The sequence below is a fragment of the Sebastes umbrosus genome, chromosome 2 (genome assembly GCF_015220745.1).
Source record: "Sebastes umbrosus isolate fSebUmb1 chromosome 2, fSebUmb1.pri, whole genome shotgun sequence".
NCBI classification, from domain to species: domain Eukaryota; kingdom Metazoa; phylum Chordata; class Actinopteri; order Perciformes; family Sebastidae; genus Sebastes; species Sebastes umbrosus.
In genome coordinates this window covers 14,431,086-14,454,991 of record NC_051270.1, presented here as the reverse complement: position 1 = coordinate 14,454,991, position 23,906 = coordinate 14,431,086, and the positions used below count along the sequence as shown (strand labels likewise).

General features: G+C 40.9%; 1 protein-coding gene across 1 annotated transcript; it reads right to left on the bottom strand.

The window, feature by feature from the left end:
* Nucleotides 1–5,675: 5,675 nt before the first annotated feature.
* On the bottom strand, nt 5,676–19,068 carry alpk3b (alpha-kinase 3b). The gene is made up of 14 exons (XM_037753545.1): nt 18,988–19,068; nt 18,565–18,806; nt 16,575–16,696; nt 15,692–15,809; nt 14,152–15,376; nt 10,108–12,181; nt 8,926–9,073; nt 8,679–8,806; nt 8,542–8,577; nt 8,178–8,452; nt 7,885–7,973; nt 7,545–7,762; nt 6,874–6,922; nt 5,676–6,752 (listed from the first exon to the last, which is right to left on the bottom strand). The coding sequence occupies exons 2-14, from the start codon at nt 18,717–18,719 to the stop codon at nt 6,437–6,439; spliced, it is 4,953 nt and encodes a 1,650-aa protein (XP_037609473.1). The 5' UTR covers nt 18,720–18,806; nt 18,988–19,068; the 3' UTR covers nt 5,676–6,436.
* Nucleotides 19,069–23,906: the final 4,838 nt, after the last annotated feature.

Here is a 23,906-nt window from a genome sequence, read left to right as displayed (position 1 = left end):
TTACACATAATCATTTGAACCATTGTGTTGATAAAAAATATCGAGTGCAGCTTTAAAAAAATAAAAGTGTCAAGCTTTGACTAAAACATTCACAATACAATAACCTTTCTGTCTCATTGTGAGTCAAATGAAGTAAGACTTACAATCAGTGATATCATTATTATGACTCAGTGGGTATCACAAACCAAACAACCACCAATGAAAACAATCTCTCCGAATTAATAATTTATGACATATTAATGGCCGGTAAACTCTGTTCTGCAAATAAAACAGTGCATAAAGTGAATATAGGTGGTTACTTTCCACTACAACCTAAATCAACACCTGGACTGCCAAAATTGTAATAATCTAACTCACAAAAAAGAACAAATGAGACGCTTCCACCACCACTAATTATTAACTGCTTTCTTTTATCAGGGGCCACATCTAATTTCCTAGAGGAAGTGCGTTTGACTGAGTGAGTGAAAACATAATTAGTGACCACACACCTGGAACCCACCTGCCATGTTTGTTTGTTGACTCAGCCTGTGGAGTTTATTAGTAACACATATGTCATTGTTTGAGCCATCATTAAAAAGTCAGGATTTATGTTGGCACTTATATGACTAACGGCCTACTTAATTGTTTTTTCCTCAGTGTTTAAAAGTCAAGTCAGTTTAATTTCACAACATGTTCTGAGACTGTGTTGACTGTCTTTGTTTTTCTTTTTTTTTATTTCCTGGGGACACGTGTTTGGAGGGACTCCGTGTACGTCAATTCAGGGCCTATTGATGTCATACTAACATGGTGTCGTGGAAATTGACCTTACATTAAATTGTAACCCCAAATTGTAAATATAAAAAGTCCTTTCTTTTTCAGCAGTTAAGTTTTATATTTCTCCACTTAACACAACATATATTTATATATTGTATGCTAATAATTGTTGGTGTGTAACACAAGTTTATTGCCAATGTTAAAGGAGTATCCTGAAAAGTATTATATACATTTTTGTCCCCTGAGTTCGATTTGTAAAATACCATCTGTATTTCCAATCTGTCAAACCAACTAGGGCATAGGCAACCTCAAGTCCTTTTCAGTTTTGTGTTATCAGTTTAAAAAAAAAGCAAAATCTTATGTCTAATTTTGTAACAAAACTTTCTTCTGTGCAATCAGTGCTGCATACGTGAATATCAGCAGTTATAGAACAACAGCAGCTGTCAAGTTCCCACACACTGCAGAGTTCAGTTATTCATTAATGTCTATGCATCTCTTGGGCAGTTTTGTACCTAAAAGTACTATTTGGATTCAATGTTTTGTTTTGTGTTTTTATTTCTTGTATATTAAAGAGAAATATGTAACTCAACTTTGTCTGAATTCATCTATGCTTAAAGCTAGGGTTGGTAATCTTAAGAAACTAGCAAGAGAAGGCTAGATTTTTGAAATTATCCAACCAAAAAATTATCATTATGAACGTAAACAACGAACATGGCTATTGTTATGGTACATGTCCACAGCGGCGTTTTTTTTGGGCTGCCACTAGACACAAGGCACTATAGGTACCTGATTGGACGAACGCTTTCCCTCTTGGGCTGCTGCTCCCAGCTTTCAAACCGGAACCAACACGGCGGCTCGTTTGGAAACTTTCTTCTCTGATATTACGAAAATAGTTCACCGAAATGTGTTTCTGAAAACATTTTATGTGAGAAATAAGTCATGCAGTTTATGAATCTGTCTTTATTTTAGATCGACACTGGTAAGTTTAAAAGTTTATAGGGAGTTTTTAGAGGCGGCGAGTTACGCCAGACGCCCCTGATTTGCATAAGGTAGCTTAGATCTCAACTTTATGGAAATGATGAGCGGCCACCGTGACACCCCGTCTCTCTAATCGCGCCGCCACGCTACCAGAATGCATCGCACGGCTGCTTAGACAATGAATGGGAAGCGCTCATTAAATTCAGGCCGAATGAAATGATTAGACGGGCTTTCTGCAGTCCTACGACAGCTGGAGCTAGCTCCTGTTTTTGAAGATGATTACTCTTGCTTTAACCTATAAGCATAACTCAATAAAGCAGAGTGTGAATGCTGTATGCAACATTTCACTGTTGGTTTATGATGGCTTTTACTCCCTCAGATTGTCGTGATCTGTTAATGTGTTGGCGATGCATGCGTCATACAGAGGATGCTGTGGTTGCTGCATATCCTTTATCAGTTTTACTGCAACTTTGTGAGGTGATACTAACTGTTCTTCTAATGATTAGACTCATGTTTTGATTGTTTTTTTTAAACTAAATCCCACCAAGCGCACTGAGCGATATATTGAAAACCATTAAATCTGTTCAGAGGTTCCCCCACAATGCCTCTTGAATATGAATAAATCTGGACTGACACCAGGCGATAGCCCGGGTTTTTTTTGGTTGTAGATATTACAGATACCTCTTGACACCCAGGTGTCACAACAAGTGGCTGTGGTGAGCTTTATGCAAAACATAATGGAGCAGATTTAGCAGCATATTGATCACTGTTGCAGATTCATCTAATATCCACACCTCCTCTTCCTCTGCAATATTTGAAAGGAAAAGGCTTCATCATGCGCGTATCATCCATGCATACACAGCATTTATACAACACTGATTTTATTCAGATGTAGCCTTTATGTTCCCCCATGAAAAGAAATTACGTGAGATATGCATCAGAATGTCATTATTTCGTAGTCAGCAATAGCTTGCCGTGACACGGTAGATTAACGCAGAACTGACAGTCAACTTAGCGATGGCACCGAGACCAGTGGCAGCCTGGGACTTTTGGTGGACTGGAGATAAAACTTTCTTCAAATGCCAACTAGTCTGTGGCATTTAGGGACGTGTGATCATTTTCATATAATCTGCCTAAATGGTCACAACTACCCTGGCCTGCCAATGGTAATTGAGGTCAGTCAGGCACAACAATGTGAGGTCAGGCAGCCTTGTGAGAGAGTGGTTCTTAGATATCACACATGTCACAGTATCTGTTTTTCCTCTTTTTTCCCCCCCATTTGATTTAATGAGATCTTATACTGACTGTGTATCCTCATTGTACTTCTGATGTTGGACAAATAATGTCCGGCTGAATGTAAAGATATTCTATAATATCTGTCAAAATGAAATGAAATCTTGGTGCGGAGCCTATTTTTACATGTTGCCACATAATGAGCCTGAATGTGAGGCTGAATTCTACAAATGTGTTTAATGTGTTAAAGACCCGGCCGGGCTCTTCACATTAACTCAACATGATGTCCTATTAGATGAAAGGGCAATCACTTAGGCCTAAATGTACACACAAAATTTCTACAGTTGGGGACTAACAATTCTCTCATTTGCTGCGTCTTATCATGGGTATTAATGCTGAGATTACTGTGAGTGATCCAGTGCTTCTTCATAGCACTCGGCCAGAGCTACTCAGTGCAGCAGGAAGAGCTGTGCCAATGCATCTTTGCTCTGTAATTTACGCGCTTCGCTCATAATTATTTCTGTGACGTCTTGCTGGAAATTCATTCGGATTAAGGTATGTCTCATTGTCTGACATTATTCCTCTCAGACAAATGTGATTTACAAAGTGAACATGGTGAGAGATGAGATGATGTGAATTCATTTCCGATATAATATTGATTTTACATATTTCTGCCACTCAGTGATAGTATTGTGGATAACTCTGTACGTATACTATTATTACCTTTATTTTTGTGTGTGTTTTGTGATGTCACTTTTTGGAATAAAATAGCACTATACCCACGTTTATAGTATTGTGCTTGTTCATCATTGCCATTTGAAAACTGCTAATCAATGACTAAATATTTGACTCATGGATCCCTCCAATGTAGCAGAAAAAACGGTAATAGCAGTAGTACTTAGAATCAGACTCTCTATTACCAAGTAGGTTTTCACTGCAAGGAATTTGCTTTGGTATTGGTGCATAACATAAACATCGTAAGAGAAATTTAAAAGCAAGTATTGCAAAAATCAAGAAAAAATAATACAATAAAATGATGTACAAAAAACAAAAATATAGAATAGAAGACAAAATACAATAAAAATAGGAAAAAATACAATAAAATATGTACAAAATCATAAATATAGAATAGTACAAAAAATACAATAAAAACAGGAAAAAAATACAATAAAAAAGATGTACAAAAACATAGATATAGAATAGAAGAAGAAAAATGCTAGCATTGACAGATGTGACGGTGAGAAATATATGTCATCAGTTTCTCAGATAAACCAAGCATTCACCTCAATATCTCCATATAGAGGGTTTGGTCAACTAAAAACAGACATCATTTGAAACTAAGTGCAAATAAAGTTGTTTGACTTGTCTTGTTTCCATCGATGGTGCGGTGATTGAACCAACAGTAGGTGGCAGGAGCGTCTTGTTTCATGATCAAGTCAAATCTTCTCATGTTGTTATCACTCCTCAATTACACGTCCAGTCTGTTCATCTATGATATACCTACCGTGTGGCAGCTCCAAACATATTGTATAACCCATGTCGTCTGAACAGAGTCATAAATGGAGAGCACCAGGTTCTGCACAGGCCTTTTGTGCATTTTGTTAAAAATGGTTATGTACTGTAGACTGACAGGCTATAAGGTAATAGGTATTTTTCACTTGTGTTTTTAGTTCACTTTAGCAGTGCACTTACAGAGACAGGTATAAGGCCAACACTTTATGTATAAAACTATTTTTATCCTGCTGCCAACACGTGTCACAGATTATAACAAAGCGGTAACGTGTAAGAAATATGGACTACATAACAGAAGCATCCGCTTCCTCACACTAAGGTCTGTCGTCTCTTCCTTCTGACAGCATCAGAAGTGACGCTAAGTGAACTTTTTTTGTTAAGCGTAGCCTACATTTAGCTTCCCGGCACTGCTCACACTTGTGCGTGAGGCCACTGCTTACATAAACGATGACTCACTAATGACTGGGAATCACAAATGATTATAATGATGAAGTTAGCCTTTCACCCTCTAAACACACACTGGTTGCGAGCAACACTTCAATCTCTAATATCTGTGAAGGAATCTGATTTGCCCCTGAGTGGTAGCGCTGTTAATCATGCAATGGCTGAAATAAGGAATCTTTCTTTTTACACCACTATGTATAGCCTGTCTTTTCTCATGTTGAATATTCATAAGATCCTACAGCATAAAGTGATGAATCCTTTAGTGAGTTTATGTCGTTCTGATATGAACATATATATGAAAAATACTGAAAAAAACTGAAATATCTCAACAATTATAAGATGGATTGCCAATTTATTTTGTTCAGACATTTATGGTTCCCAGAGGATGAATCCTTTTGTAAAATTCAGATGTAGCTGGAAAAAATATTGATAATAAAATAAAGTGTCGCTCTATTAAAATTGTCTAAAGGAATCAGCCCAAATATGGCAATCCTTTTCATAGAAATGCTATAAATAACGTGTTCATGTCAGTGTAATGACAGAAAGAAATGTGACGGAGTCCTCTCAGATAATAGGAGTCACTGAGATAACACCGGGTTACTTATCTGTCATGATAATGAGTGACTGCTGATCTCAGATAGACTGAGTGGGATGGCTTTCATAACAGTGATTCAGCCCACTCCAAAATATGCAAATTTCTATTAAGAATGACACTCAAAATTTAAATAGCACATGTCATGCACTTTCACAACGTCTCCGAGGCGTAATCATATCTTTTTTATTTTACAACCAGTCGCATTCAAAGGTGCAGTTTCTCAAAATGCAGTGCAATGTAGAACAGCAAGTAAACATGGCAGGTCACAATATAAAAGCACAGCACCGTTTGCCACCGTACAACAGTGTCATGTGAAGCTACATTTGACTTCCTCCCAGCCTTAAAAATGTGCTGTACTGTGTATCCGTTGTGGTTTTACTCCAATTTACATAATAGCTGCCCTACATTCTCACAAGGGTGACTACAAAAGATACAAGTTTGTGCTTACAGACTACATACAGTGCCACTTCAGTTCAAAATGTTTAATCTTGCACAGTCATTTAGTACAAATACACTGACCTGAGACTGGGATTCACAATCTGTGAGCTACAATGGTGCATGGATTGATAGAATACAAACCCAGGAAAGCTTCTTCTCACTACTACACTTGAGTTTCAACCATAAGATTGATAGTCGAATGTAGGATACATAAGATAATCACCACAACACGTGAGGGCCACAATAAGTGATAATGGCAAGGAATGGTGGCTGTTAGAATCGTATTTATTATCTCTTTCATGTTCTCTGAAGGCTTAGGGTGTCATCAGCCCACTAACTTTCTTCCAGTTCCTCCTGGGCTGTTTTGCTGATACCCAACAGTGAACCATCTCTGGTTTAGGACTTCATCAATGGCATTTGATCAGAATACTGTTCCATTGAGAAAATGTGTGATATTTCATGTCTTATTGAGTGATAATTACTCTATTCCACCTTAACAGCTTTGGCAGCATCAGCAGCATTTTGTTTAGCGGGGGTCTTTGGGCCCTCTTGCTCGGTTTTCCTGGGCAGTCTGGGGCTGACAGCGGCTTTCCGGCCGGTCTGAGGGCTGGAGGAGCCAGCCGCCATTTTGCGTTGAAGCAACGGGCTCCTGGAGCTCTTGGGCTTTGTTGGCGTCAATAACGAGTCCATGACCTTTAGTGACCTCAGGCTGAGCAGACCACAGAAGTAGTTACACTGGTGCTGGGAGACAAACTGCTCAAAAACTTTGGGATTCCCTTCGACAGACAGCCCTTGGTGCCTGCAGCAACACACAATAAAGCCAAATGTTACAGTCGTGATTGTGGTCGCTATAAATGTAAATTACCTGAAAAATTTGGTTTTCACTGCATAATTAACAGAAACAACACAATTATACTAACCCCGTCGATTTGACTGAAATCCCAACATTGGTGATCTTGGTGTCAACACCTGCAAAACAACACCGCGCAATTACTTTATTTTTCTGTTTTTCAGGTAACATATTCAAATGTGACAGACATGTAATGTGAATTGTCATCACAGTAACTCCAGCACTAAACATATGAGAGGCAGAAAAAAAATTAAAAATACAAGCTCAAACAGAGCGTTTCAGACAGGGGGTGAAAAGAGGTGCTGCAGCACAGCTGGCATGAGAGAAATTAAGCTTTTTTTTTAACATTAAACTTAAGCACGTAAAACATGTTCTTGTAGAAACACAACAGAACTATGGGCCTTAAGAAGCAAAAATGTTTTCTCCCACACTTCTCCTTATTGCAAGAAATATTTTACCTCATTAGTTATGGTGACGTATGTGTAATCCGTTAACCAATTTTGAGTTTCACATGCTCACGGCCTCTTCAGTTTAATATGCTACTGATTTGAACACAAACTTGGTAAATGTGAATGTTTGTTGTGTTGTGGGATGAACGAAGAGGAAGATAAAGAAGGTGGTCTCGGTTTCACAGCATTGTACATCCCAAAATCATCATCATATATTCTTCAATACTTTAGCCCCAAATTTGGGGAAATCATAAATTTCACATTGCCCGTTTGTATTCAAGTGTCCGCCTACCTTCTAGCCGAGTGATTAGCAGATTGCCATTGGTCCACTGAAAGATCCAGTGCTGCAGCGCACAGCACTTCTTCTCCACCTCAGAGCCAGACCTTGTGTCTATTCTGCCTGTATCATCCAGGACGGAATATTTCTGATAGACTCCGGTCAGATCAGCCTCCACTGTGGCATACGGGACAGTGTTTGCTGGTCGGTATATCAGGTAGACTGGAACCACCCTGTGTGACAAAGATTGTCATGATGCGATTGACTTTTAGCAAGGCTTAATGGTCGTGGTTTACTGCAAATAATACTCGAGAGGATGTTAACGTTTAATGAGGAGTTAACTGATAGTACTCACTCAAGAGAGGGGCCAAAGTTTTCAATCACTCTTGCCTCTGCGGAGAAGATTTTGCAGTATTCACGAGCCAAGTTCTGAATTTTACTCTCCTGTATGCAGAACGTTGGAGAATAGCCAGTGAAGATAAGCTCAACCTACATCAGAGTATATATTTAATCTTCATTTGATTAGTGCCTCAGTAATCCTACGTGGGTGGCAAGAATGATACCTGACTGACTCACTTTAATGTTGGATGATATATTTAGATTTAAGAAGACGCAAATAAATCACAAAATCAAACCTTTCTTACATACCTGCTTGACAATCTCCAGGTTCCTGTCTATGAGGCAGCTATCTGCTTTGCCTCCATAGGCGATGGGGTTGCGCACTTTGATGATACACGTGTTTCCAGACTCGAACACGGGCTCCAGACCATAGATGACTTTTGCCCTCCAAACTTTATGGGAACAGCCGTCCCCAATGCGAGATTCCTGCATCATTATACGGCCAAAGAATTTGTTGCCCCAGACGCCAGAATCAGCCACGCCCTTGTTGAATAACATGGGTGTCATTTCAATTTCTTCTCCAACTGTAGACAGAAGAATGTAGTTAGAAAAGCATTTGGGCTCTGACGCTGGAAAAAACTGTGATCTAAACATATGTGAAATCTCATCTTACCACCAAGGTCTTCACGTAGGAACAGTCCAGCCAAGACTGCAACACAGTGAGAGAGAAGACAGGGTGAGCCGTGTTGCGGCCCAGTAATGCAAGTAAAAATTATTGTTTTATGCCAAATGTAAGGTAAAAGTACGTACCTTCTACACTAAGAAGATAGTCTGTTGAGTCGGTCCCATATTCATTTGTGATTGTGCATCCGTAAACACCAGCGTCTTTGCATGACGCCTGAGCAATGGCAAGATTGACCTGAGTTTCATCCCCTGCACTGAGAAACAAACACATAACGAAAGCTATTTTTCTTGCTAAGACCATTCACAACACAGCAACATTTTATAGAATAGTTCTTGTAAAACTGTAGATTTACTTTGAAGTCTGGAAACTTACTTTCTTTTAATCTGAGCAATCCCCTTTTCATTTCTGTACCATCTGATTGTAGAATCACTGAGAACGTTGAAGAACTGGCACCACAGTTTCAAGTGTCCTGAGGCGTCTGCGAAGCTTTCGCCCCTGATCTTACGAATAACTTGAGGAGCTGGAGGGACGGAGAGCCGACACAGACAACATGATGAAGATACACACTTTTCAATGGTCGTGTCTAGAAGGTGACCCACACTTCGGGAAACTCTCGCGAGATGGTTAATGTTAGGCATTGACCTTGAAGAGTTAAGGTTAGGATAGGTCGTCGGGCAGCGAGTCTTGCAAGAGTTTTCGCAATTTGTGGGTTACCTTCTAGACAGGACCCTTTTCTACATTACATGTATCCAGTCTGATATATACTGTATGTGCCATAAATACGCTGTATAGCAAAGGTTTCTTTGCTGTATAATGTAGCTTATAAATATATAGCAGATACATAATATTGTGCTGTAAGCAAATGTCAATATAATAATATTAAATACACACATGACACAATATACACATGCACTAACCAACTAAGTAACTAAACCACAGGTTTGTGAATCATGTCTCTTAGGCGACTCTAGTAGTATGCATTGTATTTTTGATACTACTACTGCCAAAGTAGGCACAATTTTCACATGTTACACATAAGCCCCGTTTCCACCGCAGGGACTTTCCCCCGGAACTTGGAACCTTTTGAGGAAGTCATTGTGTTTTGACCGCAGAGACCAGGATCTAAAATAAGTTCAAAGGACATTTTTGGGGGCCGTTTTACCCCCTCGAAAAAAGCCCTAGTCGGGTGGTAGTACTTTCTGAAATCGTCAGAACTTTCGGGGTGGAGTTTGCAGGTATGACCATCGCTGATTGGTCAAACACACACACACACAGCACTGCTGCTTCAATGGCCTCAACTGTTGTACTGCTTCATTCATAAACAAGGAAGTCAGCAGACTAATTTGCCTAATCTTTGCAGGTCGTTAGACTGCTATGGAAACGCAGACAACAATGGGCTGAAGGAACCTTTTAGTTCCTTGAAAAGTAGTCCCGGTACTAAATTACCAGGAACTTCCTGGTTGGTGGAAACGGGGGTATAGTAGGCCTTACAATTTCTATTAAAGCTGCAAATTTTCAAGCAACATTTAAAAAACACTACTCTGTCTATTTTACCTTTGAATGGGTCATGCTTGTCCTTCTCTGTAGGTTTCCCCTCAGTTTTGAGGGTGTTGATCTCCTCAGTGGGTGGCTGACTTGGTGCTTGGGTCTCAGATGGCGTCTTCTTCCTGCTCAAGAGTGGAGAACGTCGTTCTGCAGGAGGCGTTTGCTCACCAGGGGGCTTAAGTAGAGGCGCCCGTCGTGACAGGCCAGGAGACGTAGCAAGGGGGGTCGAGGGACTTACGGAAAGCTTGCTGCTCTCTGTAGGAACTTCCTTTTTCTGAGTTTGGTTATCAAGCGATGAGGTGGCCTCTGAGGCCTCCTCGGGTTTGGCCTTGGGTACGAGGATTTTGCGTCTGGCCCCAGAGGCCAGCTCTTGTGGAGTAGCAGAAGGAATGGGAGAAACACAGTCTCTTTTCTTTAACCTTGGACTAGCCTCAGGAGTTGGATTGCCTAAGGAGTCAGTCCTTGAAAACTCCTCAACCATAGCGCTGTCCTGCTGAATAACGTGAAGATTATGCTCTTGTGTGTCTGTGCCACTTTTAGTGGGAGAATTTTGTACACTTTTTGTGTCGTGTTCTTCCATTTTGTATTGATCTAGTGTTGTGGAATTCATTTCAGTAATCTCCCTTTCAGTTTCGCTGTTGAGTTTAGTTTCTGGGGTTAACTTTTGCATAATTCCCATGTCTTTGCCTTGAACAGGTTCACCTTTGGCATGCTCCAAATCTGTAATATTTGACTCTTGAGTGCAGGCCTTTAAAGGTGTCACTGCAGGTGGAGTCACAGGTTCTCGGGTCACAGTTCCAGATGTAAATCCGTTGTTCAGTTTGTCCTTAGAAGTCAAAGGAGGAACAGTATGTTTGACATTTTCACTCCCAGAAAAGGAAACAACAGAGTCATCTTTCATAGGAACCAGAGTTGACACTCCAGTTTCGTGGCAAATGTCCATAATAACACCTTCATTTTTGTCAGTGCCATGAAGTCCTGCAGTCTCTCTAGCGGTGCCAGTGTCTACAACGGAGATAGGTGGGATTACGAGAGGTGTTCCTAAAGCCTGAACAGGCGATGAAGTTACACCTTGAGACGGAATTAGTTCCTGATCAGTTTTATTTAGTAGATTATAAACTTCCATGAGGGTTTCCTTTATGGTTCTGGGAGGAATATTGTCAATAGTCATCTCAGTTTTCCTGTCAGGCATTGACTTCTTCACTTCCAGTTTGCTGTCATCTTCTTTAAACTCCTCACATGTTTCTATAACAGTTGTGGTTGGATCTTGTACAAAGCCAGCATGGACTGGTAGGGCGGTCACTGAATTTGCTAACGTGGATTCAAGAGCCTTTATTTGTGATCTCAGAAGTTCGGCTACAGATATGACTTTTGTTACAGCTTTTGGGATTTCCTGGATGTCTTTAATCTGGAGTTCGGACAGGTTTCCTGACGTTTTTGTTAGGAGCGGGATAGCAGGCTCCAATAGAGATGACTTTAGATTCTGTAATGCTGAACTAGCTTCCTCCGCCATTTTTAAAATATGCTCATTCTTCTTAGTTTCTTTTTTAGATGCGTCCACAATGATAACATCAGTATCTGCTGCACCGTTGGTCTTTTCTGTTTCAGTGTGTTCAATCACATGCAGGTCAGCACTTTCAGTCTCCATCTCAACCATCTTCTCATGTGGAGCCTCGCTGTCAGACTGCACCAATAACTTACCTACCTCGTTACCGTCTACCTTCTCCTTAACTTGTATTTCTGGCCCTTCAACAGTTTTTATAGCTGTATCAATTCGGCTTTGCTGGGCGCTGGAAGAAACGCTACACCCTCGGGTTTTCTCACCACCACCGGGGCTTTGGAGGGGTGACTTCTGTATGTCTGTAGAAAGGACCGTATGGATTTCATCCCATGTGTCCTGTGTCATTTGGTCAATCGCTGCTTGACGGCCGCATTGCAAAGACGGGGTCTGGATGTCATCTGTCATGGTCTCTCGCTGTGATGTGGTCTTTCGTGGCGGCGTTGGCGCGTCCATCTTGTTGGGTAGAAGCTCAAGGCTGACAGGTGCATCATTCCTGTTCATCTTTGTACGGGCCTGTGTAACCTTGGGGCAAAATACAAGCAGAGATTTCCATGCTGTAAATACTTATTCCTTTATCCCTGGCTATGCAGAACATGGATAAACACACGTAATTTTATAAACAGCAACAGCGTAACCAGCAACAAAGAGAGAAAGGTATGAGAAGACCTTGGAGCAAAACAAAATTTATGAACCAGAGAAAAGATAGTTAGTGATGATAACAAGAAAGCTTGTTCTACTTGCTGTGTTCACATGGCTCTCAGTGCAACCCTGTCATGATAAGAGGATATTTCTTAAAGCATTTCTTTACATTTTGAATAATAAAACATTCCAAATACAGCACATTAACCAACACTTGATTGAGACTCTGTGACAGTGGAAAAACTGCACGGTAGTGTAATATATCTGGTACATAATGAAACGTAAGCATGGTGCACTGCTCTCCTCTATACGTCTCTGCCATACAAGCATGTTTGTCGAGCTTTAAATCCCCATAAAGTCTGTAATTGAGCTGAATCTCTTTTTAAATTAGCACGAGAGGTTCCCTGTGTCATATGTCATGCCATCACGGAGGAGATAAGCCAGGATGTAGCTCAAGGGTCATTCTCTTTTCTGCCCTACATGCTCCTTCAAGAAGCAACTGCAAAACTTCAAATAACGTAACTATAAAATAATATAGTATACATTATCATTATAAGATGCATAAAAAAACTGCATCGTTGCTCATTTCTGCTTGTTTTCCTTCCCTTCTATGTAATTCTGCCACTGTGAGGCCTGTTCACAAGTAAGGTGGCTATTTTACATTTAAGCGTGGCCAGAAAGGAATGCGAGTCATTTTAAGAGGTGCTTCAGCTGTGCAGTGTTTTGTCTCAGCTCTCAGTGCCGTCAAGTATTCAGCCACGCAGCTGGAGTCGGGAAGATTGCATAAGCCATGTGAACAATAAAGATTCACAATCCAAATAGCAAAACATGGGCTAATTTTGGATGTTGCCAAATAGAGTGGTGCAGGATGACGTATTTTTGTAGGCCAACCAGGAAGTTAGCATCGCACTGGTTCCCTCGACAAAAAGCCAAAGGGATTTTTCCACTGGGTTTTGGATTATTGCAGAAAATAAACTCTGCGGCAAACAAACGTTTTGTAGTCTCATATACAGTAGCCACTTGTTAGCAACCACCTTTTTTAACACAAGCTGAAGAGATTTTAACATTTTGTTCTACGATATAAAATACGTCAGTAAATATCCCATTCGTGAATTTTGAAGCTGTTTGAAGTGAATTTCAGCCATCTAACTAAAAACCCATTGACTTCCAGATGAGGGAGCAGGAAGTGCTAAAATGCTGCTAACTCATTTCCGTGTTTTAGGACTCAGGTCACCATCACAACACCCAATCCATTTACTTTCACTTTTAAAAGAATTAGTTGGACATTTGGGGAAATACACTTATTCAAAGATCGATGACACTCTCATGTCTGTCTGTTAGTCCATCTGAAATTAAATATCATTTTTTGTCTGCTACATCATAGCCTATATAGGCTATTTTCTCTAAGGAATTAACATGTTATATCTCATTTGTTTAATCCATGTAAATAAAACTACCTACTGACAGAGCCAAGCTAGCTGTTAACCACCTGTTGGCTATTGCTTTAGATTTATCCGACAGACATGGGAGTGATATCAATCTTCTTCTCATCTAACTCTCCGCAAGAAAGCGAATAAACACATTTCCTAAATGTCAGCCTACTAATATTTTCAGAGAGCCTAATTCCAAATTTAAATCATAAGCAATGCTGCGACTCTCAGACCTTTAAACGAACAATATAAAAGGCATTAATCTACCTGTTGCATCTTTCAACATGTGCGTCATTTAATTCTTGTCACGCAGCGGGGCATACTTGTAAAAGCTAAAAATAGCCCCAGGATGCTTGTGTTACTGACGAGGCCTGTGTTGGCAGCACAAAGCACTCATGAGCTCATGCAGAAAGGCTCGCTCACCTCATTCAGCGGCGCTGGCCGAGACACAGACACTGTTTTTTGGCAGGGGCTTGTTTCCTTCGCCGACAGCTGATCTCCAGCCTGCTCACATGGATGCTGAGGTGAAGCAGTTCTGCTTTCACACGGTGCCTTCACCGGCTCAATGTCTCTGTGTGCTAAAGATCCGCCAATGGAAGTGTTTGACTTCTGGTCAACATCCATGACATGTTCTGTTTTAGAAATGTTCCCCTTCGCTGTGCTTCGGGGTTGTGTGGGTGCTGCTGTAGCACTTGAGTGTCGCTGTGTCGGGGTCATGTGAGGACTTTGTTTCTTCATCTCTAAATTTTGTTCTGTAGTTTTGCGTCCAGCTTCCTTCTCACGCTGTGCAGCTTTTTTACCTTCAGTTCCTGACACAGTACGACTTGTAGGTGTAGGAGCAGCAGCGGGTACTGAGGAAGTGAGATGCTCTTTCTGATCAACACACATGTTTTCATCCTTTGAGGGCCTCTCAGCAAGCAATACTTCCTTTGTTTCTGATTTCTGATGTCGTTCCGTCACGTTTCTGAAGTCTGAATCCACAACTGACGAACTAACACTGTTCTCTACTTCCATAAACTCTTCTGATTTCCCCTCAGCCTGTACTGACTCCGTGCAGGCCGGAGCTACAGAGCTCAAGACTTCATCTTTTGCCCTTCTCTCCTCAGACGCCCGCTCTCCTGGTGCGCTGTTGGAAATTTTAATCTTCTTTTTGACAAAGGGAGTTTTGGGTTGGTGTGCAGTAAAAGGCTTCTGAGCAGAGTCGTATATATATGTCCCGCTCTTGTTACCATTCTCACTGATGATCTGTCCATTAGACACTGCTCCATTAGTGATGGGGACCAACTTTTCCTCCACCTCTTCCACAGCTGCCTCCTGTAACCTGGCCTCAGTCTCTAAAGGTACAGCCTGGTGGCTCTCCTCATTGCCCTCGTCCTCCATGGAGCTCGGCGTGCTGAGGAAGTCCTCCATTGTGGAGCGGCGCTTCCTCAGCGTGCGGTCCGGACTGATGGTTCGTAGCGGCTCCTGGTTTTCTTTACCCTCCGCTTCCCTGCGTTTGTTCTCGGCCTTTTGTTTGAGCTTGCCAAAGTAGCGCTGATGGATCTTGTACTCGTTCATTTCGCCCACCTCCAGAACCCCGGAGCAGGCCACGATACCTTTACTGTTGCTGGCTGAGGCCTGGTATATAGCTGCATCCTCCACTGTGCAACTGAAAAAAAAGCCAATTTAAGTTAATTAAAATGACATTCCCTGACAAAGACAAAAGTAAACTTTGCTGACAAGGAAAAACTGCTGTGTTAGCCAAACTCTAGCTCTAAGCTCTTTATTAATAGGTTTAATTAATTTGGGAAAGGATGTCAAGGCACCCTCTTAGTATTTTGGACTACTTCATAGCAGAAAGATTAAGATAATACACTATGGTTGTGTTTCCTCTATTAGAGTGCCTTTTGCTGTGCAGTCATTTAAATGTCTTTATAGAACAAGTGCAGTCAGATGTCATATCAGTGTTTCCAAACATACATACTTGTAAATGTGCAGGGAATGGTTTTGTCCATTGCGGAATACTTCATATTTAGGCAGTCCACAGTATCTGTCTAACTGCATATCATCCTTATACCAAATAAGTAGAGGAGTAGGGTATCCTGAAAAACAATAGAAACAAAGAAAAAGCATTTTAGTTTACAATTGCTTCACTGCAGTGTAAATAGAGAAATAGCTGTCTTGGAGACTGAATATTTTTTCTGATGCTAACAATGCATGAAATCAGGTGTATATTGAGCCTGTTTTCAGAGGTAGAACATTATTTTTGTGCATTCACTTCCTTAAAGGTACAGTGTGTAGGAGTTGGCGGCATCTAGTGGTGTGGTTGCAGATTGAGACCAACTGAGTACCCCTCCGCTCACTCCTCCCTTTCCAAGACTGCGGTAACTTGAGCCACCGAGTTCAAAATCGTGGTAACGACGCTCGCCTCGCTCAGAGGCCATCCTTACCATAATAACACTACTATAGGAGCAACAGAAGTCAGACGGTGGCTGACGTTACCACGATTTTGCATTCTGCAGCTCACTTTACCGCAGTTTCATAAATGTGTCGGTGGCCTCCAGGTAACGTAAAAACACAAAAGTCTCTCTCTAGAGCCAGTGTTTGTTTTGTCCGTTCTGGGCTACTGTAGCAACATGGCGGACTCGAGGACCCGCTCCCTATGTAGATATGAAGAGCTCATTCAAAGCTAATGAAAACACAACAATTCTTAGTTATAAGTAATTATACACTAATAAAAACATAGTTATGAATATTATATATTCGATTTTTCATCAAGTAAACTGTATTATTGTATGTTCCTGTAATATATTTCCATTAGGTTGCAAGCATCTGGTGTAAAGCTTTGCAGAGTGTTAAATGTTTACCTGTAACCACACACGAGAACTTCACATTGCTGTTCTCAGAGACAGCCTTTGACTTGAGGGTTGTTTCGAAGGAGGGCTGTGTTTCCTCTGTTAACTGTGCGATCACGCTGCAGAGTGTGCTCCTGTGCAAGAGAAGAGAGCAGCTCAGTCAAGTTGTAAAGTTGTTTTTGTAATTTTAAAAAGGACCCATTATGCTTATTCGCATACTTTTATTTTGGGATTCTTTTAGAACGTATTTACACGTTCAAAAAACGCTTTACATTTCTCATATATCTGAAATGAAATTACCAGTTGTGTTATTTGTCTCAAGACCTTGCCTCCATTGCCTCTACATGGCTTCCTTCACATTAAAGTTCTGGTGATGGGAGCTAATGCAGCTCGGAGACTATTTCTGATTAAAACTCGAAATTTCTGTAACAACCATTGCGAAAAAATATAGACGTACAGTAGTGACTGTGCCGATACCCGCTTTTTAGCCAGCTTGCCACCAGCTTGGCTGTTGTTGGAACAAGATAATCCAAACTTGGGCAAATTGCGGTTAGAGCCTGGGTGGAGCTACAGTAGCTTGTTAGGATTCAACATTACTAGAAGTTTAGATTTCTCTAAACATGTGCTGATTTGGTCACCAAAGCCAAGTCTGAATTTAGGCCTTCAATCACATTAATAACAAAAATTAGACTCAGATTTGTGATTATGAAGTGTTGAGTTGTTCTTACTAGAGGCAATGAAAACAGAGCCAAATCTTACACAGACCACATCAAAAAGAGAGAAAGGGTTTTTTGTTATCTTTGACCTCTGAAGTTCAGTATGAATAGCTATTTGGCGTGGCCTTAGAGAGGTCCAATTAGTCCATTTACTGTATATTAATTATAAAAATTAAACACATCACCATAAATATAACAGTTCAAGACTGTTGACCCATGTGGAAATGTGGAACAAACATCCCACACATCATAATAACATAAATTAATGTTGGCTTGCATGCAAGTTATAAGAGCATCATCGTGCTGCGTGTATACATGACGTGCAGTTGATCCATGTCTGGTGTTGACATCCATTTCAGCTTTGGGTCAGCGCACAGCTACTGTTACACTTCACTGCATGTTACTCACGATTAAACAAACAAAACGAGACAGTAATACTAAATACAGTCACACTTAAATAATACACTGTGCAGGCACTACATACTGCTGTTTATCTAGTTGGAGATTCAATGTCGACAATAAAAATACTACAGAAATTTTACTATGACGATTACATTTTAAGATAAAAAAAGATAAAAAGATAAAAACAAAAATGTTTTGCAGGAAATTGTGTCTAACAGCATTTCCTGTTTATCATTTCCGATTTTATTTTTCTCATAGTAATTCCTTCTGGGAATGATGTCCATTCCCACAAAATGATCTTCACATATCATTTTGCAGGGATAATAACGCACTACACATTTTTGTGGAGTGAATCACACGAGGGGCCGACAGAAGAGGACAAAGAATCAACTTCTAGTTTTCTATAAAATTATCTTCCTTATATCAAATAACTTGTGGGTAGCATATAAGGAAAAATAATTTCTGCATCATCCATAGTTACTTTTTGTAATGTTACTGTAAAGTCTGCCCTGTGCCACAGGCTAGAATAATATATATATATATATTATTATCTCAAAAGACTCTTTATAGCCTATTCTTATTATTACAGAGTTGAACCTAAAGGTCAACACAGTTTGTTCCATGAACAGATCTTTCCATGCAGAAGCTGTTGTTGGTGTATTGCTCGATGTGAACTGGGGCCCATGGTGCATACCTGAGATGCTGCACTTAATCAACAGTTTATTTAAACTCTGGTGGCCATGGCAACAAACAAGATAATAATATGCCACACACACACACACACACGTCCATCCCAGGATTGGAAAAAGCATCGATTTTGGACTAACTTAGTCCCTAAAGTGGTTTTCAACAGGCAGCACACTGGGTTAGTGTTGAAGCCGTACCTGTTTTCTGGCCTCACGTTAGAGAGGTAGCTGCAGCCAGTGGTCCGGCTGCTCCCACTGCTCCCACTGCTCCCACTGCTCCCACTCATATCATCCCCGTTGCTGGATCTTCCATTACTAGAAGAGGAGCGTGTCAGTGTCCTCCGTGAACCCATTTCCCACCAGATAAAGGAACACTCGAGGAGAAAAAAAAGTTTGTGTTGTCACTTATAATCTTGGCTTTCCAGAGAGGTTAATGAGAGCTGAAAGAGAACAAAGAGAGAGAACAACAGGAAGTTATATTACATTGAATTACATTCAATTTGAGATTAAAACATATTTGAGATTGAAAGCAGAAACATCAGCAAGAGATTCTCTGTACCTCTTTTAAATGCTGTCCTATCGGTTATTTACGCAGCAGACTATTTTATAAAGTTAACTCACCATTCACAGGTCTCTCTCCCTCCTTTGACAGATACCCCACAGCTCTGGCTTAAGGCACTGCGATTTCCAATCAAACATGAGCATGCGTAGGCTGCTGCACTATTTATAGTCGGCCTGCAAATATAGGCACAAGAGCACATCACACTTTCCAAAACTTGTCTGTGGACATTTTATAAAATAAAAAAAAATATACCAGCAGCAAAGAATTAAAAGCCATGTGATAAAAAGTCTGTACAGAAACAAGAAAAATCCTTTTGAAGAAGAGAAATCCACAATACGTACACGTCAAACACAAGGTCATTATAGGTTTGGTAGTTCCCCGAATAGGAGGAGAGGATTTAAAAAACAGGGTGAAGGTTTTTTTTTCAATTTTGTTTCCAATGGATTACATGCACTCAGAGAACAGAGGGACCACTTGTGCATGCTGCTCTTCTCCTCAAACTTGTTAGCTCTATGTACAGACTGTAGTATAGAATCACTGAGCTGTCAAACAGGAGAATCACGCTTCACTTTTACAGTTACAATGACTTCTGTTTGGCCGACTTGGCACCTTTCCTTCCACATTTGTTCTTTCGAATGATCTCGTTTTTAAAAAGATAAAAGTTAATATAATATAATATAATATAAGATCGGTGAAGCCTACCAAGCTCTCTGGCATGCATTGTCCAGTGAGTGACAATTGCATTGGATCCCCAGAGGAAAAGCAGTAGGAATAGAACAGCCTTATATGGACAGATCCCACTGACTGCCAACAAGCTCTTATCTTGACACAAGCATGCACACACACACGTACACACAGTGTTTCTCACAGTAAAAAGTGAAATAACCTGTTAAGACTGAGAACCACAGCTATCTTTGCAAATGATGCGTGTTTTATTTTCACCTTGAACTTATTTTTTGCATGGTAAACAAACTGTAAGCCAAATCTTCAGATCTTCTTTGAACAGGTTGTAACTGACACTACTACTGTATGAATTACAGCTTCCTGAGTGTGTCCTCCTAAATCAGGTTCAAAGATATCAATCCGAATTTTCTCTCATGTTACGGTCGTCATATTACACATGCCTATGAGAAACTTCTGTCTAGCTATTTCAATGTTTTTATTCCATCCATCCATCATGGTCCTCTCATCATGGTAATTCCTACACTTTCCACTTTTCTTGCCAGCAAGGTGACATAAGGACTCAACTTAACGACCAACATTTACTGAAGAATTTAATTTCAAAATAGGAGACAAATTTCAAAGAAAAAATGACAATGAGCGACCTTTGACCCGCAGAAAAATGGAGACACAATATAGTATGGCATTTGAGAACAGGTTCCATGAGCGATTCTCATAAACAAACACATAAACTGCAGTGATAGACATGTACGAGCGGCGGAGCCTCTGTGTTAGGGGGGGTGAAGAACACAGTTGCCTCAGCATGGGGTGGATATTCTTGACTGGGTGCGTACAGAGAGATCAAAGCACAGCAGGGTGTGGAAACACTACAGAGGCCAACGGGAGCCTCGGTCATGTGACTCTATTTGACAGTCAATCCCCTTTAAGCATGTTACCCAACTGCTGATGGCTGGAGAGGGCTTTCCTAACGCTGTACTATATATATGAAGATAGAGAAACGTGCAATTATTTTGTGTTGTTATGTTGTCTCGTAAAAAGAATAGGACCAATGGAAATACAAGATTCTTCAGCTGTTCCTAGTCAAGTCAAGTCCATTTTATTTGTATAGCCCAATATCACAAATTCGCCTCAAGGGGCCTTACAATCTGTAAGATACGACACCCTCTGACAGATGTGCAATAGATGTCGTGTGTACAGAGTAACAACATAATGAAAATACAACATAGACAATCCATATGACAAAAAATAATACATATAATGTGAACGTATGTGAGAAGGTGGATCCAGGAGGATTTCAAGCAGCTTCCCAGTGTCGCCAAACGGATAGAGCCAGAGCAACACAACCTCCTCTCCACGCCAGATAGATAGAGCTAGAGCAACACGACCTCCTCTCCATGCTAAACAGATAGAGCCAGAGCAACACAACCTCCTCTCCACGCCAAACAGATAGAACCAGAGCAACACGACCTCCTCTCCATGCCAAATAGATAGATCCAGAGCAACACAACCTCCTCTCCACGCCAAATAGATAGAGCCAGAGCAACACAGCCTCCTCTCCACGCCAAATAGATAGAGCCAGAGCAACACAACATCCTCTCCACGCCAAATAGATAGAGCCAGATCAACACAAACTCCTCACCATGCCAGATAGATAGAGCCAGAGCAACATGACCTCCTCTCCATGCCAAATACATAGAGCCAGAGCAACACAACCTCCTCTCCACGCCAAATAGATAGAGCCAGAGCAACACCACCTCCTTTCCACGCCAAATAGATAGAGCCAGAGCAACACAACCTCCTCTCCACGCCAAATAGATAGAGCCAGAGCAACACAACCTCCTCTCCACGCCAAATAGATAGAGCCAGATCAACACAAACTCCTATCCACACCAGATAGATAGAGCCAGATCAACACAACCTCCTATCCACGCCAAACAGATAGAGCCAGAGCAACACAACCTCCTCTCCACGCTAAACAGATAGAGCCAGAGCAACACAACCTCCTCTCCACGCTAAATCCTACTTTGATAGACATCTAAATGTAGCGTTTCCACGTATTTCGGGCCAACCACGTCATAGCAAGCCCCCGTTCCCCAAAATAAATCATTACATCAATGTTTTAACAATTCCTCTCCAAATCTGAATTCAGCTGTGTGTGTGTGTCGGGGGGCGCGGGGGCAAGATTTCCACATTGCATATCCGTTGCCTCACACTTCGCTATGTATAGCGCCTCTAAAAACCCTGTTGTGGCTTAGTGTGGTAGATTTATAGATGGGGCTACAGATGATGCTCACTGAGATCACTCCCTCTGGCCCTGTTGATACCATTATCGGTCTTTTGACAACATAATTGTGCACCGTCAGGAATAGAAGGAGGTCACCGCAGGGCAAATGTAAATTGTTATAATCAGTCATTAGAACCAGAGTGGTAATGGACGGGCCCAGGTCTAGAGGACTCTTGTTGTTTGGGATGTGTGCAGAGGTGTGTGTGTGTGTGTGTCGGAGTAGATAGGGATAGACCAAAAGGTATGAAGCTTCAGTTTCACTGTGGCATTTATTTACCAGCTTTATAGACGTCCAATAAATAGTGACCTTTCAGCATGTGCTCATAAACCTTTCACTCACGACTTCCTCTTGTCCCTTGCTCTTTTCTCTGGTTATAATGTCATTAATGTGACTAAACGAGAAAATTGGTAAGTCTTTACATATATCAGACTTTTTTTGGTTAGTTTTGGTGTAAACTGGCCATCGGAGAACACCTGCCTTCAGCCTCCAGCAAACCATTATGCCCTTGACTCACGCACGTCAGTCAAAATGAACGTCAACGTAGTTTTCTGTGCAATTAAACAGTCTCAACATGTTTGTTATGAACAGGTGCTGTCGGTGACGTCTCATTAGGTAAAGCAGCCTCACAACAGCTACACGTGTTGACTGACGGAGCTCTAAAAGTCTCTATTATATGTTGTTTTCATAACATCAGAATGGGTAACATGGGCACGTCCATTGGTGTTGTGGTGATCTTCAAAATATTATATTTTATGAGGTAATGAACCTAGCTCCTGCTTAAAGTGCGGGTCCATTATTATTATTATTTTTAGGTTTTTATATCATTCTGTAGCTTCCCAGTGGTGTTCCTTATGTATTTTAATCCGAACATTCAAATTTGGGTCGAAGTATGTTTTAGTGTGAAAATGTTATTTTCCCAAGCCCTTCCAAAAACGTTTTCCCACGTGACCTGACATAAGTTTCTGTATAATGACGTTGCTACATATATATACATATAGCCTTATCCATAGTCAGTCAGTGCGTATTACCTACAGTGACTTAGATCGCGGTCGGCATGCTCCCAGTTTAGAGAAGCAGACAGGAGTACCAGTACGGAAGCTGAGCTGTGTCCATGCCACATTAGTTTGGATCCGAATCGATGCAGCGCTAGACCAGCAACTCCCGCGTTCTGTGAGGTAAAATTACAGTTTTTCTGAATGAAGTCTGGTGGCTTTGAAGACAGCAATATAATGGCTTCAGTTCCCTGTCAGAGAGGGCTGTCTGATGGTGAGGTAAAGCAGTGAAAATATTCTAAATATAGAGTACACTTAAACAGATGGATTTTTTCAGGTTGTTAACAAACGTCTTTCTGCTGTCCACAGCTGTTTTACCTCGCCGTCAGACAGCCCGTTTCGACAGTAGCTGAAGCTGTTATATCACTTGCTTCAAAGCCACCAGACTCCATTCACTAAAACAATGATTTTACCTTGCAGAGCACGGGAGTATACATACAACTCCAATTCAAAAAATCCAAACTAACCCTTTCAGTTATTTCCAAACTCAGCACAAGCTAACTTTGACTTAACGAGTGCTAGCGTTCACATTATTCATAACCTTATTGATTAGCTTACATTGGTAACCTAACAGCTGAGTGGGAACGCAAGTGGACCCATCCTTTAAGTAAATGAACACAAGCCAATATTGAGTGTTTCCCTTTTTGGTTCTGATGGCTAATCAAGTGGTTGAATGCATTCATATTGTTTTGTAATGTCAGTTGATGAAAAGATTTCTTACAAATGATGCTCTTAATGAACTTTAAAGCCCTATTATTATTATTATGGCCAGTGGTTTGTAAATAAAATAAAGGCTGGATCTGCTGCTATTCTTCAAACTAGCAAACTTGGTATATAGTAGACAGGGGGAATTAACGGTTAGATGTTGCTGCCCGTGGAGCAAACGCACTCCTGAGATAAATCACTACTATTTAAGCTCCATGAAACGCCAGCTGCATGGGAACATGCTGTTCTAATCCA